The 18,562-nt window shown below is 41.1% G+C and overlaps 2 protein-coding genes across 2 annotated transcripts in view; one reads left to right on the top strand and one right to left on the bottom strand.

Annotated features, from left to right (window-relative positions):
• The window catches only part of amigo3 (adhesion molecule with Ig-like domain 3), a 15,724-nt gene extending 8,813 nt beyond the window's left edge, over positions 1 to 6,911 (top strand). Inside the window, exon 2 of the mRNA XM_031872217.1 lies at positions 4,867 to 6,911. Within this exon, the coding sequence (XP_031728077.1) occupies positions 4,867 to 4,902 (36 nt within the window). The 3' untranslated portion in view covers positions 4,903 to 6,911. The remainder of the gene's footprint in view (positions 1 to 4,866) is intronic.
• Positions 4,357 to 18,562, bottom strand: part of LOC116397121 (E3 ubiquitin-protein ligase RNF123-like) — a 24,877-nt gene continuing 10,671 nt past the window's right edge. Inside the window, exon 11 of the mRNA XM_031872334.1 lies at positions 4,357 to 7,291. Within this exon, the coding sequence (XP_031728194.1) occupies positions 7,201 to 7,291 (91 nt within the window). The 3' untranslated portion in view covers positions 4,357 to 7,200. The remainder of the gene's footprint in view (positions 7,292 to 18,562) is intronic.

Genomic DNA, 18,562 nt, shown 5'->3' with positions numbered 1-18,562 from the left:
GGGGGGGGGGGGGGGGGGGGTGGGGGGGGGGGGGGGGGGGGGGGGTAAAAGGGATGTTCTCACTGATGATGCACTTAAGTGAAATGGAGGGCAGAGCAGCCATTAAATATGTAAGACGTCTTTCCTCGTCAACATCTGTTTTGAGCTTGTAAAACGACAGAGAACACAACTGTCATCGCAGATGAGATGCGGGGAAAAATATACTTCCTGTTTGAGTTAGTTAACAGAGGAACAATGAAAAATCATGTCACACGGTAAACTATATTCGTCAAAACATGCTGAGGTTCCATTACAAACTATCATCTCTGATCGCCTTTACACACCAGAGACCAGACGTAAATACGGTAAATTCATTTCACGTTCAAAGCTTTCACAACAAGGATCCATTGTGCACAGACTTGTTTATGAGCTGGATCATTTTTTGATTAATGTTTGATTAAAGACTATTTACTGGTGACATGTCCTGAGGACCGGTCTTAAACTGGTACCAGTTCCAGTATTGTTCAGAACCGTCATTTGAACGTTAGTGTACCTTCAGTTAGCCTTATGAGCTCATGTTAGACAGCTGATTCGACTCCAACAGAAGAGGAAGAGTCGACTTTCTACTGAGAAAGTAAAATACAGATTTATACGTCCGTGTGCTGAATGTCCCAACTCTGAGTTTTGTTTTCCTTTAAAAATCACAGAAACGTAAGATAAATACTTGGACTGCTGGTTTACACGAGTGTGAAGGAGACGGAAGTCAGAGGAAGATAAAAGGAACAAAAACAGGAGCGAGTGTTTGTGCTGAGCGGCGGGAAACAGTCATTGTTGGCCATGTCCTGTAAACAAAGCGGCTTGGTATCAGAACACGGTGTAAATCTGTAACGTGTCTTACAGGACGCATTTGATCTCGGTCAGTTTGATGGCACTGGATGAAGGATGCTTATCGGGCGTAAGAAGAGTCAAGTATTGGCACGAGATCATGTTTCCTCAGAAGTGTGAGGCAAAGCAGATCATTTCAATCAGGAATTCAACAATTACAGGAAAAGTGACAATACCTATATTTATTCTTCATCTGCTAATGATACATCAACTGACTGTGGAAATCAGTTAACTGAGTGATTAATACAAGTTAAAGAAATGAACTAGTTAGTTGTCGGCATATTTGGACCACAGATTCTTACTTATCAGCCGACACACACATTACGTCACGCTCCACGGCCCACTTGTTTATCATCATCTTCAAACTAGGGTGAGTCTAGTTAACCGTAGAACATATTTTGAATACTATCGTCTTCAGAAACTAAGCAAGGCTCAAACCGAGGCTTCGATGGATCGTTTCCTGCCCTGTAGCGATACTGAAATACTTGTCGCACCAACAGAATGAACACAGGTGGATCAGCAGCTTTAGTTAAAGGCTTGTCAGTACAACAGACATTCAATAAGAGCTCTTGACTCTACCGTTTCCTTGAGATATCCTGACGGATCACAAGCCGTGTCTGTTGATGTATTGTCCGGTTTCTTGAAGGGACACTTTGCCGATTTTCAAGCGCTTTGTATTGATAAAATGTGCTTTGGGTGGTGTTTTCAAGTGAACGATGTTCTTCCTGCAGTTACACATATCATTTGCATCATTTGCACACACGCCACCCTCACTGCAGCAATACAGAGGTGTGTATAAGGACACCGTTTGAGGGCCACTGCTGCGATGTCAAAGGCTGTCTGAATGTGAAGTATGCATCAAGCCTCTAAACACTGGAGGTCAGACACTGGGTAGTTTTTCTCAAAGTGTGAATATGTTGTTAGAGCAACTGATAGAAAATCCTTATTTTACTCATTTTAAAACCATTTGACGACTATATTTTAAACTCTATATAGACCTGGTGTCTGCACTGGAGCTTCTTCTCAGCCATTGGCAAAAAGCAATCTACAAACCAATATTCAGGTATTACAACGAGCTCATCCTCATCTCAGAAACTCTGGCTCTGTATAAAAAGCAGAGTTTATGCTTTGAACGGCTCACTAATTGATCAGGTGACGTCCTGCAAATACCTCGGTCTACGGATAAATGTACAAACACAAATCCTGTTTCTCTCGTGCAACCAGGAAACAGTTGATTCAGTCAGTGATCAGCCAGCACTGGACTGTGTTTGTATGCCGTGCATTTCTTTATTCCCGGTATGACATAGTGAGCAGTGATTTAAATGTTGGGGCCTGTAAAGAAACTTGAAATCCACCACAGGACAGAGAATGTGTTACATGACTGCGCCACAACAAACCCTCCGAACATCCATTACGGAGGAATCCCCATCGTCTGCTCTCTCGTTCTCTACTAAAACGAATCGCATCATTTATTCATGAAAACCAGAGTAAATAGAATCACATCTCTCTGTAGCTTCCGCTCGTTCTCTCGCTGCACAATAAGGAACTCTTGGAAAAGTCAGATTCTGCGCGTTCTGTGTTATGCTGTCAGTCGGTAAATCATTCATGGTTCTACACTTTGTGAAACCAGTATATATAGAAGAGATGCATCCTGGTGAAAATGAGTGTTTGTGCTTCTTTTTCATTTTAAAGAAAAGATGCAAATATCCAGGAGTTTCCTTCAATTGATTATTTGAAGGATCAGCAAGTATTAATCAGTTAATAGTTAAAAACGGTGCCCGTTTATCCATAACAGCATTTTAAGCTTCTGCTGCAATCACCAAAAACCTCACCTACAATCACAGAGCTATGACTCGGTTTTGTTACTGTTCAACAGCCAGACAAGTTCAAAACATCAAACGTTGCAAGTGATGCTGCACAACTGAACGACATCAACAAGACTGATCATGTCCGCAACAAAAAGCTGTGTGGAAAAAAAAAGTAGGTATTTTTTTAAATTCTTGGCTCAACTATTTTTGTCTCTTTTCATGCAAACTGGATGCAACGCTCTCCGTGAGGATGGCTGTACGGACAACTATCACCGGATCACTTTGATCCTGTAGAAAAACTAAAGGAGCAACATACAACATTCAGGGCATTAATACAGCAGCAAACGACTGTTAGCACTGTTAGCTATCATGTAGGGAGCTGCAGAGAGCTCAGCTTGCTGGTGAAACTCCAGTTTAATTTACTTAAATGATGATTAAACGTGATAATTAACTTTGGTTGTTATTTGAAAAAAAAGAACATTGAACCATGTGCTATCGTGCATATTTGTTAGAAATAATGTAATCAAACCGTTTCTTTAGGCCTGAAATTGCATTTATGAGGACATAAGTATTACATCACTACATCACAAAATCCTTTTTGTCTTTTAAATATTAAAACTAACACAAGGGGTTGAATAAATGTTTCATTTCCATCCAGTTATTTTCTGTGAAAAAGCCCTGCAGGCTTCTACAGCCGCACAGTAAATCAAATAAATGTCACGTCGGTAAACAATTGAATTACATTAGGTCGTATTAATGAGCGTCGATGTGAACGGACCCCAGTGTTCATTTATTTAGCATGTTAGCTTGTTGGTTTTTTGCTCCATCTGTGCATCAGAGCTCTGTGGAGCCAAAACTCATCGTCTCCTTCTGTCCACACTGATGTTACAGACAGGAGCTGTCGTGGTCGGCCAATTAAATTATAGAGTCCGTTACATAGGTGATACACATTAAAGTGGTTATAACGCATAAAATGATCAGCTGAATATACAGTTGTAGAAGGCTGTAAAAAGCAACTGTACTTCATCTGCTCAGCAGGAACCAGCAGACAGACTCCATTAGACGAGCTGGTGAACATTGTGGAGCATTTAGCAGCTAAAGAGACAGATATTTACCTAAAGAGGAGACCAAAAACGGAGCTGAAAGACAAAAACATTGGGCTTAAATTGACATAATTGACTTTAAATCATTTTCTTTAAACAAAACTGGGAAATCTTTGATGCATTTCCTTGAGTCCAACTTCAAAATACCTTTCCTTTTTTGATTTTCTGACAGATATCACCTTTGACTAATTATCTTGTGTTTTTTTTCTGTTTTTTTATAGACCAAACCGATTCATTAATTGAGAAAATAATCACTTAAATGAGACTATATGATGGAGCTGCTGCTGTCTTTATTAGGAATGCAACGATACTTCACAAGGCAGTAAATCTGCGATGCAAATACGTGACGATTCAAAAGAGGGCGATAAATAAATTTGCGATACTCTTTTTGAGCAGCAGAGAACAAAAAACATGTCAATTCAAAGCTAGAAATGTTCTTAATTTGCATTATTCATTCACTAATTTGATTTGGGATTTTGGGCTGCACGGTGGTGTAGTGGCTAGCACTGTCACCTCACAGCAAGAGGGGCCCGAGTTCGATCGCCGATCCGGGTGGTCCTTCTGTGTGGAGTTTGCACGTTCTCCCGGTAGCAGCGTGGGTTCCCTCCCACAGTCCAAAGACATGCAGCTTAGGTTATTTGGAGACTCAAAATTGCCCGTAGGAGTAAATATGAGCGTGAATGTTTGTCTGTCTCTACATGTGCCCTGCGATAAACTGGCAACCTGTCCAGGTGTACCCTGCCTTCGCCCAATGTCGGCTGGGATCGACTCCAAAATATATTTTGTAGATTTTTTTGCCTGAAAAATAATGGAATAATGTTTCCCGGCCTATTTTGTCTTCAAACTCCTTTTGTTAAAAAAATAAATTGTGAGGAAAAACCTTGTGAATTATATGTAATTGAGATGAGTTTACCGTTTGTCTTTAATCTTTAGTTATATTAAATAATCTGACTCACTGTTTCTTTCTCCTTTTCTCCCCAAAATGTCTCTCCGTTCTGCCCCTCCCCCATTTACTATACTTTCATTTCTACTACCTCCTTTGTAACCTTTCCTCCCTCCTAAACCTCTCGTGTGATCTTTCCTTCACTCAGGTCTATCCCTCAAACCTCTCTCTGCTTCAGCCCTAAACCGCTCTGACCCTTCACAAGTCTGTCCTTCCTCGCCTCCTCCCACCTTTCCTCCATCTCACTTTTCCTCAGAACTTCCTCTTTCGTCGCCATCTCCCACCCTCCGTCCAAGCTGTTCTGTCGTTTCCACGGTAACAGAGGACCGCTCAGAAGACGAGGGAAATCTGCTCCGACAACGACACGCCGTGTGTGTGTGTGTGTGTGTCGACTTCACAAGGAAAAATAGAGAAAATATACAAACCAGGTGGATGATGGTTAATGAATGAACTATTGTCAAAATAAATGCATGAGCCACTAGTTACACTTTAAAACTAACTCAATATAATCAGACATGAATGCAAATACACTTCTGAATAATAATAAATAATACACAAAACACATGTTTAAACACAGTGACCACTTTGAACAGTAGCTTTAATAATCCTACAAATAATAAAAACACTGAATATATAGAAAGAATATACAATCCAAGTGGAATAAATATATTACAATTATATATTTTATATATCAACACTTTTTTTTTTCTTAAACTATTGGTAGGACGTCACAACAACTAATGGTTCATCTGGCACACTCAACACCTGCATGAGAAAACAACTAAAATTTATTTTACAACAATCTGATTTCACTCAGATTAGATGAGCATGCTGTCATGATGCTAGCATGTTCACCATCTCCGTTAGGGCCGCTAGCATGCTAATGTTTGCTAATTAGCTTTAATCAAAATATGGGATTGCAAACAGTAGCATGTAGTTATTGTGCAAGAACTAGTTGCTTTAAATTGCTTTCAGAATGTAGAAGACAGGTTTTATCTAAACAGTTTCTTGTAATATTGTGTCTTTTAAAAGCCCCTGGATACTTGGTTTTTAATCTTATTTTGTTCTCCATAACTTTGACACCACCGACGAGTCGGGAGTAAGAACACTGCTTTAATTCAGACTACGACGCTCCACTCACCACTCTAGCGTCCGTGTTGGACACGCCAGGAAGTGATGACGGGATTAAAGGACGAAGTCAGGTGATTTACAATAAAGTTGGAGTTCGGGGAGGATGGATGGCTCAAACAAACAGGACTTTCACCCAGGAGACCGCGGTTTATGTACGTCTGAAACCAAGTTATTGTGCGTTAAGCTGATTTATTGTAATTTACATACTTTATTCATGCCCGCAACTTAAACTGGGTAACAAACGTACTTATTTCAACCCAAACCAAGATATTTTCCTAAACCTAACCAAGTAGTACACAAACTCTTACATCACACACACACACACACACAAATTATTAAGGGTTAGCCAGTGCATTAACAAGTTACGTTTTCCTACGAAAGTCTTCCATCTTCACAGTTAGGTTAAGTTCGTTGTTTGGGTTGAAATAAGCGCGGAAGTGCCATTACTGAAGTCGGCATGTTGCGTGACAAATAAACCTTATATTCTCATTTCACTCGGGGTTCGAACAGCGGTCTCCTCTGTGAAAGATCCATGTTAGCACCTCCCGCCCTGTGTGAGCTTCAGCGGTCTTTATACTTCGTCTTTCGTGATTACGTGGATATCACACGTAATTTCGTCATTTCGTGGGATGTCTACGAATGAAGACTCATTACTTTTCGTAGGAACAGCTAACGCCGGATGGCACCAGCCTGAAAAGTGCCGCCAAAGAGTCCCGTCCAAGCGTGATGAGTCTGGAGTGAGAACGTATTGCTATCAGAACGATCACAACTGTCAACAGTTTCTTTCAAATGTTGCCGACACCCGATTGATGCACAAAATGACGAACTTTTTTTGGACCAATGTCTGTGTTCATGTTCTCTCCATCGACGATCGCAAGAAGCTGCTTTAAGTTCTTCCCAGGAAAAGAGAACGTGGTACTTTGTTACTACAAAGGTTGTTAAGGGGAATTAAGCTCTTATCACATTCTGCCCTCATCTCCTGTTTAAACTGCCGAGCCACGTGCTTTTATAACCGTAAGACTTCAGATGTGTTGGTGTAATACAGGGTTTGTTTGTATGACTCAAAAGGCTAACTGACTGTCCCAAAACAAGATTATTGTCTTCATCATTTTCTAATTGATGACCACGAATGTTTGAATGAGCTGTTTAGGAAACAATTGAAATAAAAGTGATGGAACTGTAGCTGCACTGCTCAGTGAATGTGTTCAGAAACCTGCTTGTGTCACGGCTCCTTCTTCTGCAACATGTGTCGCATGAGTAACGCTATTGAAGCTCTAGCAGGGTTGGGTGTGTGTGTGTGTGTGTGTGTGTGTGTGTGTGTGTGTATTACACGCTACAGCAGCTGTCCAGTTTATAAAAAGGTTACACAAACACTTTCAGCGCGGCTGAGGCGGATGATGTCATTAGTTCTGCAGGTTTTTGTACTGGACCCGATGACGCCGCTGGATGAAAAAGAGGATCAGTTATTACAGTTCATCCTGAGGGGACCATGAACGATGAAACCACATTTCATCACAATCCATCCAATAGCTGTTGATGCATTTCAGAACCACAACCTCGGAACCCATCGGTCTGAGGTCGATTTAGCCTCTTGGGGGGGGGGGGCCAATATTTTGGAGTTTCTGTATACTCGGCAGAATAATGTATAACGGATGTCTGGGCCAAGACTTTCTCTGCCTGTCACTGTTTAAAATCAGATTAGCAACTGGGGATGCAAGAACGGAGTTGAGGGACGACGTCTACGACGTAGCCAGTAGGCACTCCACACCGGTACCCTTAAAAAAGTGAACCCGAAATCCATTAGAGTTCATTGTTCGATACCCGTCATGGGTGTGAGTCCACTGTTCGTTCCTCTTGTAACACGAGGAGCCAAAGTTGACTTATTTGTCACCCAACAGCTACCAGATGCAACATGTTTTTAAACTTTAAAAACACAGTTAATGTTATTAGTCCGAGTGTAAAACCCTCCCTCAGTGTCCAGTCACATCTGATCTCACTGCAGCTTATTTACACCAACTCCATGCTTGAGAGCTTTTCTGGGTTCGCTCCATAAATGTGACGGCAGACGTGATTTTTAGTGAGAACACAACATGTGTTTTCCTGGCAGGGACCCGCTCCTCCCCCTTGTACCAGTGCATTCTGGGTAGAAAAGCATCAATTTAAACACAATGTACAGAGTTACTGGTCTTTAACCACAGTTAGTCAGTTCAGACAGTTAACAGTTTTCTGCAACCAAGTACATTTAGTCAAGTACTGTACTTCAGTACAGTTTTGAGGTACTTTATACTTGTACATCACTATATATCAAAGGTAAATATTGTATTTTTTACTGCAATGCATTTATCCGACTGTAGTTGCAGATTTCACGTTAAAATAAATTGATTATTGGTTGGACGTCTCAGAGTTTCCCAAACTGCTCAGATAAGACGTAACAAAGAACAAAGTACTTTTAATACCTTAATTACATTATTATTGACCTAAATACTTTCTTGCACCACTGCCTCTGTTACTGAGGTGGCCCCTCACATGTGAACCAGAAATAGATCAAAATAAAGTCACCGCAGTGAATAAAAGAGTACTCGTCTTTCCCTCACGTTGCATCACCGCCATCATCTTTGTATTCATCCGTCTCATCAAGAAGCCCTTTAAAAAGTCTGTTATTAGACTTGTTATTATAAGACGTGTATTTATACACCAGGCTCTACAGGAAGCAGCACTACCGTCACTGTAACAAGGAGAGGACAGACAGCAGGTCACATGTGAACACACGACTCTGAAGTGTTGTTCTCTGCTGACAAAAGCCATGTTTAATACATGCAAATCCTCCGTGAGGCTCCGGTTCTCACTCTGAGAAATTAGGGTTCAGAACCCAGAACCTTCTGAAGAACATGTTTTTGAATACAGAGTTTCTCAAGGCTTCTTTGTAAGACTAATGGTTCCATTAAGAAAACATTTTAATCCAAAGAACCCTTCAAGTTCTTCAAGGATTGTTGAAAGTACGCGTGTTAAAAGGGAACGCCCAGAATCCAGAACACACCCTCTCAAAACACTGATTGTGAACAATGTGGGTTCTACTGCATCACATCGGCCCAGAACCTTAAGAACTCTAGATGAAACCCTTGGAATAGAAAAGGGTTCTTGTTAGCACCCTTAGAAGGTGGAAAGGATACGGATAGAACCAATGGGAAGTTCTGGGTGTAACCACTACACCATAATTTAATTTAATTCTAAATATGTATTAGTCCTATTGTCTTAACTGAAGGACTTTGCGAGTGTCACGCCTCAGGTCTTACTACGCATTGAGGAACAATCCTCCCGGCTCAGAGGGATCAGCAGTGATCGCACGGAGCAATAAAACTCGCAGCAGGCAGGAACACAACATCCCCAGAGCCCCGGCCTCTCGTGGTCCAAAGCTGCTAAGCTAATTATCCTCGGTCTCAAATCTAATCTGTGCATGGGCCGCGAGCTGCTTCTGATGTCTTTCAGCCTCGAGGTAATGGACAATAATTAGCACCATTGATTTTCTACACTGTGGAGGGGGGAGAGAGCTGATAATAGTCCCTGATGTGAGGGGAGGGAAGCACGATGGACACATGAAACCACTGCAAAGACCACCGGTAGAATACATCAGTGACGACAGAGGACGAGTGGTACAGAGACAGGAAGAAGACTAAACAAACAGTTGAACACATTAGACCCACTGCAAAGACCACCGGTAGAATACATCAGTGACGACACAGAGGACGAGTGGTGGAGGAACGCTGATACAGAGACGGGAAAGGAAGGATGAAGAGGAGGACGAAGCTACTGTGAGATTTTAATCATCCATAAAATGTTTGTTAAAAAAAAAAAAAAAAAAAAAAAAACACCTGGTGCTTTTCTGACAAAACGTTGGATTTAATGCGGCAAGAAGAAGAGACGGAGGAGCTGCCACATCACTGTGACGTACATAAAGAAAAATGTGTCCAAGAGATCCTGTAGAAGATGTTTTTAATCGCAGTGGAAAATAGTCCCAAACACCATCACTTTCATTTTTTTAACATGAAATTTGTTCTTTAAGATCTTCTGTAGGAACCAATCGGCTTTGAGCGGCCACAGACAGGAAGTCACACGGTATTGAGAGACTGTTGGTTTAATTATCAAAGACATAAATGTAAAACACCTCATCCTTTGAAATCCTGTCCTGACCAAACGTAATGTATAGAAATGATTTATACAATATGTCACGACACAAAGCTTTCTATTTCTGCCTCTGGCTTCAAGTTGCATCATGTGTTGGGACCTCTGTACACCTGCAAGTCTAAATGAAACTCCACATTTGTGAGCAGTGTTCCGAGTTGTTTTCGGGGATGCGGGGGGGGGGGGGGATTACTGTGCACATGTGCCCGCCTACGTGCAACAATACCATATCAATAAATTTCAATTCATACGGTGAATCATTCGTCCTGCAACGAAGAATATACAAAGTCTGCATGTCGTCCCTTTTCTTTTTATAAATAACAAACTGGGCCGAGGCTGCATCCCATAATAATTATGAACCCACAGCCTCAAATGTTGGTCTTACAGAAAACGCATACTGCTGCTTTGCTTGCCCACGCAAAGCTGCACGATAGAAACGCGTCACGGTGCAAATCATACATCAAACTGTGTCAACGCCCGACGAACACTGGAGGACCTCAATAATACGCCAACCGATTTATTAATAGCCTGTTATTTATTTCAGGAACATAAATATATCTGGAAAATATCAACACAGTATCACAGCTGTTCGTGAAGTAGTCATGAAATGCAATCTATTGATTTCTTGTATTGAATTGTCCCTCGGCACGACTTTTTAAAAGTCCAAAACCCGACAGTCGGGTTTCGGCAACAAAAACCAACAGTACCCTGTAGACAAAACCAACAGATTGTATTTCGGGGCTTTTTCACGATACTGGGCTAAAAATATAACAAAAAGATTCTGCTATTCTAAAACACCTTCTTAGTCATGAGAGCAACACGTCTCATGACTTGAACCGGACACTAACCAGTGCAGAGCTGCACAGCTGAATGCAGCTCCAGCTAAACCTGGAAGATTGCATCTCTGATTTATTACATGCAAACACTTCAACACCCACGAGTGGCCCAAACCTATTAGTAAAGCCGGCTGCATTAGGACGTGAAATTAGTTCAACACAGACCTGGAGGCTGTTTCAGAGGACGAGCGCTCGTCTCCCATTCAATTAATCAGCGAGCAGCGCGGCGGCACAGAAAGAAGCCAAACAAGTCCACAACCACAGATATGTTGCTCTGCGTGGATTTACTACATGCAGTTAATTAAAGCACATTTAGAAGGGTAAGAATGTGCTTTCGTATTCTTCCCAAAACGTCTATTCAACAGTTACTGTACACGGAAGTGTCCGAGGCTCCCTCCAACGATGCTCATTAAATATGCACAGAAAGAAAAGATCACGCATGTGAAATCAAAATGAGCCTCAGTATGCATTTATGTATGTGCGTGCGTGCGGGGTGTATACATATAAATCTATACACGGTCGCAGTTTGTGACCGTTTCAGACAGTAAAAAGTACAATATGTACCTTTGAGATGTAGTACAGTAAAAAGTACAATATATACCTCTGATATATAGAAATACACAAGTACAAGTGCCTCAAACTTGTACTTAAGTACAGAACCTGAGTAGATGTACCACCACTGACTACATGTTCGCGTCATATGATGTACTGTTTGAGTATAAGAAGATAAAGGAATGTATTGTGGAGACATCGGGCAGATGAAAAGGTTTTGAGCAGCGTGGACTTCAGGTGGATCAGAACGTCGATACCATCAACACAGCGCTGACGTACTCTCACTGGTCAATGAACACCATTACGTGTGGATGTTATAATGGGAGCAATAAGGTGCAGGACAGACCAAAGAAGAGTCCTTGATGGAATTCCATCACAGCCCGCAGTGATTAGACCGCTGGACTAATGTCTGCACAAGATGTTCTCTGTGAGCTTCTGAGGTCAATTACATGAAGCCTCATGCTTTTATCTCTCGGACCCCATAAACCGATGCTTCCCTTCATTTCCCCCTTAAGTACCGAGAAAGAAAATCATCGTGAACGATGTCATATAGAAAGTACTCCGTGTCCACTGGTTCCAGCACTTTTGTTGAAGGGGTATCCGAGTATCTAGATGTTTTTATACGATCATTTCAACGTATAGTTGGTCTCGCAATAATATTTTTTGGGGGTTGAAGATGTTAAAATGTTATTTACCTTTAAATGTTTCAGTGAGAAACACTGGCTGATATCAACTCCTCTGAAATTGTATTTTTAAATTGTATGTCTCATTGAAAGTTTTGCCTCAAATAAACCATTTACTCAAAACAGATTCTGTGAAAAACATGAATGGGATGTTAAGCAATGATTGACTTGGGGTTCAGAGGTTAAAGGAACAGTTCAACATTTTGGGAAAATACGCCGATTGCTTTTTTTTTAGTTCAGCGTATCCTCAAACAAGTGCTCGTACGTCACCTTACAGAGTTATTCCACGTTTTTCGTGCATTTTCCAACAAAAACAGGCAACACGTGTCCATTTCTGCTCGTTACATGTTGATGGTCTTTTTAAAATAAACTTACGTCTTCACAGGAAACAACTTAGTTAGGTTTAGACAACAAAACAACTTAGTTGGGTTTAAAAAAAATATTCTTTTTTTTGGTTAAAATACCTACGCGAGGGCCGTTACTAAGGTACGCAATTTAAGTGACAAATAACTCAATATTGATTTATAGTTTCACACGGGGAACAAACAGCAGCCTCCTGTTTGTTTGGCCACAGTCAGCAGCTTGTTAGCTTAGCATAGAGACTGGTAAAGCTCACTGATTTACAATGTTATATCTGATGTGTTGAATGTGTACAAAAGCTGAAAAGTGAATACAACTCTGTTTGAGTCCACCCAATGAACCCGCCCCCTCAAACCACCAGTAGCTAGTAGCTAGCCAGGCTAGCTGTTTCCCCGTGTTTCCACTCTTTATGCTAAGCTAAGGTAACCAGCTGCAGAGACATCGTGAATAAATCTCAGAGAGAGAAAAAAAAAAAAAAAAAAAAAAAAAATACTTTTTCTCTGATTATCTAATCATGCGGACGACACACTTCTGATTTTAAGAGACGAGAGTTTGGAAATGTGATCACCTTAAGTGATGCTTCACTTTAAAAACAGGAAGCGGCAGAGTACAAATTTACATATACGAGAAGAACACAACGTGGGCTGAAGAGGCCGTTCGTTGGCTCAGACGGTCGCTCAGACTTCCAGATTAACTTTCACCATCACTGATGAAGACACAGATATCTGTGGAGCATCAACTCTTTACATGTCGACGCCATGCAGGTTGAATCTGTGATTTATTTCATGTAATACATTATTTGTCCATGCAAGTACAAAATCCAATAAAAACATCTTATTTTACATTTATAATAACTGTGCACTTATTCTGACACAATTCAACATCCCCACTCTATACGACCAATACGAAGCTACAGCCAGCAGCTGGTTAGCTTAGCATAAAGACGAAGCAGGGGGAAAGAGCCAGCCTGGCTCGGTCCAATGGTACAGGCTGGTCTACCAAAAATAACGCGCTGCGATTTGTAGATATCCCAAGAAATGAGTTTGTATGTAATCATGAATAAAGTATAAAGACAGGAAGTCGCTGTTTGTTCCCGTGTGGAACAAGAAATCAACGTTGACCTTTTTGTCACGCAACTTGCTTACTTTCTCTGCACTTCTGTGGTTATTTTAACCCAAACGACGATCTTTTCCTAAACCTAACTAAGTGGTTTTGTTGCCTAAACCTCAATAGAGTTTCCTGTGAAGACGGAAGTTTATTTTGAAAAGACCGTATTCATGCAACGAGCGAAGATTTACACATTTTGATGGATTTCGTAGAAAAACACAGAATGGCTTTCCTTTGTGATACATTAGTGACAATATGAACCACTCAGACTCCATTTACACTCGTTACTTTAAACGTCTTGAATCCAGATCAAACCAGGATGAATTATATAAGTGAGCTATGTACATGTGTCTCTGTTGGTCAGATAATAAATTACCATCTGTGTTTTCTCTGCTAGATTAAGGTCAGATACGGTGTATTATCATTGGTTACAGGGGTTGTCTGATAAGAGACAAAAACAAAAAATGTGTTTGGTGCACAAACATGTGGATGAAAAGCGTGATGACAGAAAGAGGACACGAGGCAGTGAAAGTAGAGAGAAGAGGCGAGAAACAGCAGGAAGGAAGCTTAACTCACGGGACTCATTAGACTTGGATACTCTGACAACCTCTCAAAACACTGACCAGGTGTCTAACATGAGAACACATGAACGCACACAACAACACGTCTGACCCAGAGTTATCTAAATATACCGTTTGGAAACAAAAGTGCTTCAAAATATCTGCAGAAAACTTTCCCAAACTCTTAACTTCATGTGTCAGATTTTCTTTAAACAGACCAATTATAAGACACCACATCACATCTCTCGAGTCCTAAACTCATAAATTTCTGGCTGATAATTTTTAATGAACCTGCAACTCTGTTGAGGAAACCGTTGAAGTGAACTGACTTCCTGTCACAGCTGTTAATTGCCTCGTGTGTCGACGTGGATTTGTTGACGGCAGCTGAATGTTTGTGTTTGAGTAAACTGACACACTGCTCTCAACCAGCTCATTTTAAACCGGTGGATGTGGTTCACAATGGTGGCAACATAGTGAACAGAGAATCTGTATTTGACTAAAGTTAACAGTTAAGTTGTGTGTGTGTGTGTGTCTTTAAGTTATATTAACCAAAACCAGATTCACGACGAGTCTTTGCATCACCTGATGAGTCTAATCTCTCTTTTTGGTCTCCACCACCTCCTGAGTGAAATCTCACTCTTTAGCTGCTAAAAGCTCCATTAAGTTCACCTTTTTAACAGTGAAGCTGCTGCTGAGTTAAGAGTCAGATGACTGCGTTCTTTGATTTATCGTTTGTACGAACACGTCCATTCGGGCGGCTATAATCTGTATCTATGCAGAGAAAACTGATCTTCCGGTGAGACGTTACTGGTTTTCTACTTTAAAGGTTTCGGTGTCTTCGCTGCAATTTTGTGGATTTTTTTTTATCAGCTTGTGTGTAAACTCTTCAAAAACATGTAGTCTTTGGTTCCTCCCGCAGTGTGAAGAAGTCATCTTTCCATCATTTCTAAAAGCGTCTTCAGGTACAACGTTTCTGGGAAACACTTCTTCAGCCCAAATAGTGCGTGTATTTTTTGGTCTTTTGAGAGATGAGGCCCAGAATGAGAGTTTAAACACCGACTAGCAGTCACACAGGGCTTCACATGTCACTATATTAATATATATTAATAAACATGAACGTGTAATAACGTAGATATCCAAGTTACGCTATGAGAGTGAACCAGAACAGACAAACAATGAGCTCAAAACTCACGATAAAGCTTCAGCTGATCATTCGCTACCAGAGACACACAACACATACTTCATACTTCATCTTCTTATTATAAAAATATACATTGACTTATTAATACGTTAACATACATCAGTCACTAATGTTTCCATCCAGAGTCTCCACATGACGGATGCTGACAGCTCACGTCATTTCTGTGCATTTACTCTCGATGTTCATGTTCGTTCCGGTAAAAGTTTCCTCATCCACACAACATCCGTCCACAATCACAACAGAAGCCGGCCGAGTAGACGAGAGGGAATCGGCTCGCACCATCAGGACACCGATGACAAAAGAGCAGCGGGTCATACGATCACAATTACTCATTTATTCATTAATATGCGACTCACTCAGTGACGTTACTCAGACATCCACAACGAGGCTGAGAGATAAGGAGGAGCACTACAAACTGCTGAGCCACAGCACATATTAGACGACGGGGGGGGGGGGGAAAATCAATAGATATCCTGAAGCAGCATCCGGGGAGCACAGTGGAATAATAGAACAGGTGGAGGCTGATAACCTGAGCTGAATGTGAATGAAAAGCAACAAAAAGCTGGTCTTCACAGGCTGTTGGTATGCAGAGCAGCGCTGGATCAAGAAGCAGGAGGTGCTCTGATATGTGACACATGTGATCAGAGTGAGTTCACTCCAAAGAAAGGCCGAGCTTTCGGTTTTACATTCAGAGCGATCGACGGGAGCCGTTTGGTGTTTTCAATGATTCTTTTGTGTTTTTGTCAAAACAAACTGGTCCAAAGAGTCGTTCACTCTACTTGGCTCACATTCAGCATGAATATCGTCTCATTCGCGCACCTTTAAATATCCTCTCTGCCAAGTTACCAACAGCACCTCCGGTTCTACCGAGTGAAGCCGATGCTTAAAGCTGCATTCTCTCTAGTGTCCACCAGGGGGCGACTCCTCTGGTTGTATAAAAGTCTATGAGAAAATGACTCTACTTCTCTCTTGATTTATTACCTCAGTAAACATTGTAAACATGAGTTTATGGTCTCAATCTCTAGTTTCAAGTCTTCTTCAATACAGCATGATGTTCATTTAGTACATTATGGTCCATTTAGAGTCAAACAGACCATAAAGCAGGGGATGCTTTTTAAAGGTTTCAGGGTATTTAAGTAAAGGATCGGAGTACTTCTATAAACTATACTCTGCGCTGTCTGTTAGAATAAAGAACACTCTCGTTAGCCACCAACAACAGCTAACAGAATGATATGAATTGCAAAAAATATATATTTTGTTTTTATTAAAACAATACTCTTTACATAAAAAACATGATACAGCACGACAGTGTGTGTGTCTAACTGTATATCTTCCTTGTAAATATAATTTAGTTTTCATTTTTTTATTTCTTTCTGCTTTTACATATTTTTCCTATTTAATTGCCTACTTTAATGTTTTATCCCATTTGAATATTTTTTAATTACTTGTGTGTTTAGCATTGAGGCCACAACGATGTTTCATTGTGCAATCCTGTATCGTACAACAGTGAGTGGATGTATAATAAATAAAAGACGTGCATGTCAAATTATTCTAAAATGTCTGTTTTGTTTGCATCTCGCTATAATAAACGTGTGTGTCGTGTTATTATAAAATCCCTTTTGATCTGATTTTACATAAAGAGAATCTGCACTTTACAGTCTGAGACCAGAGAACAAGAGATTCAGTCACAGGATCTGATTCCTGTCGGTTGGCACCAGCCGGCAGCTTTTATCGTCCGCTAATTAAATTTCCTCCAACAACACCCTGTGATACGCCCCACTGTGGCCCTCATTATGCGAGTGTGTGTGTAAAATATATATGTGAGAAAAATCTCTTTTCCACTTCAAGGAACTTAAAGGGAAACTTCAGCTAAAGTCTGCCGGATGACGTCATCGGGAGCCGGTTGACAGTCGGCAGAGTTTCCCTTGAATGAAGTGCAACCGGAGCTTCTCAGATCCTGGACCTGTCTTTGGTCTCTTCAGGTCTTTTGATTCAAGGTCTGAGAGAACCAGGTCTTCATCTCTAATGTCTCCAGTTCATCAGCTCAGGGAAACGGGAAAACGAGGGAGTCCGTGCGAGTTTATATTAAAGGGCAACTTCTACATATTTCAAGTCTAAACACTTATTCACCATATTTTGTAATGTTCTGATGGCTTAATTTCAAGCTACACTGGTTATGTGTGTGTGTGTGTGGTGAAAGGAGGTAAAATATTTTTCCGAGGTTAAAAACCCAATTATCCATCAGCCACATAATGCTCCACACAGCGGCTCAATCAGACACTTTAAAGTGAGGGGGGGGGGGCCTGGAGGGTCCGTCTCCCAAAAAAAACACCGTCCAACAGAGCGGATTCCTCTCAGTCTGATCCACACAGAGTCAGCAGAACCGTCGCAGCGTCATGTGACAGCAGCGTAATTGAGAGGTAATGAGTTTGGATTCATGTCACCGGAGGAACAGCCTGTTAATTAAAGCTCAATCAAATGTTGATGAAAAGCCGGCAGTCACGGCTCCAACGCACCGCCGAAAAAATCTGTTCCTCTAATTAGTGTCTCCTCATCAAGCGACCAAATCCCCCGTTAGCTAAAGAAGCCGTTCTCTGTTCTGCAGCAAAGATCATCCAGACCAAACAAACAGCTGGCAGGCCTCCACTTCCACATGTTGCTGTGGGTTCTTATCGGTTTACATTTCTTTAAGCTCGTTATTCTGCGTCAGTGGAGGTTTTATTGCTATAGTATACACAATGCATCTTCTACAATACTTGAATAATAGAATATTAATCAAGATTAATATCAAGATGCTTGTTCATATTATGCAGCAGGATAAAGAGACGCATCCGAGTTCTACTGTGAATAAAAGCTACCAGGCTCAATCAAGAAGTGTTTGACTTCACTATAACTATATTTTAAAATCAAGAATCGATACAGAATAGGGCCGATAAGCAAATAAAAACTTTATGGCTTCCCATCCCTACTCACTGTGATGTCTGAGAGGTCTTCAGTTTAGTGAGAAAAGAAGGTGGAACCAGCGAATATTTGGGAAAACCAATAATCATAAGAATTAGGCTCCGTGGCTGAAGAGACAGAGAAACAAGCAGCCAGTAGGGGTGGTGGGTCTTACATTAAGATCGATGTATGTTAATTAAGAAATGTTAACGGAACGAGAAAGGCACAAGTGTGTTGTGCCTTTCTCTCACACACACACACACACACACACACACACACACACACACACACACAC

Source organism: Anarrhichthys ocellatus, unplaced genomic scaffold (genome assembly GCF_004355925.1).
Source record: "Anarrhichthys ocellatus isolate YVR2014 unplaced genomic scaffold, GSC_Weel_1.0 scaffold1, whole genome shotgun sequence".
Lineage (NCBI taxonomy): Eukaryota > Metazoa > Chordata > Actinopteri > Perciformes > Anarhichadidae > Anarrhichthys > Anarrhichthys ocellatus.
The sequence above is the reverse complement of the archived record's forward strand: the minus strand, read 5'-3'. Positions and strand labels throughout refer to the sequence as shown.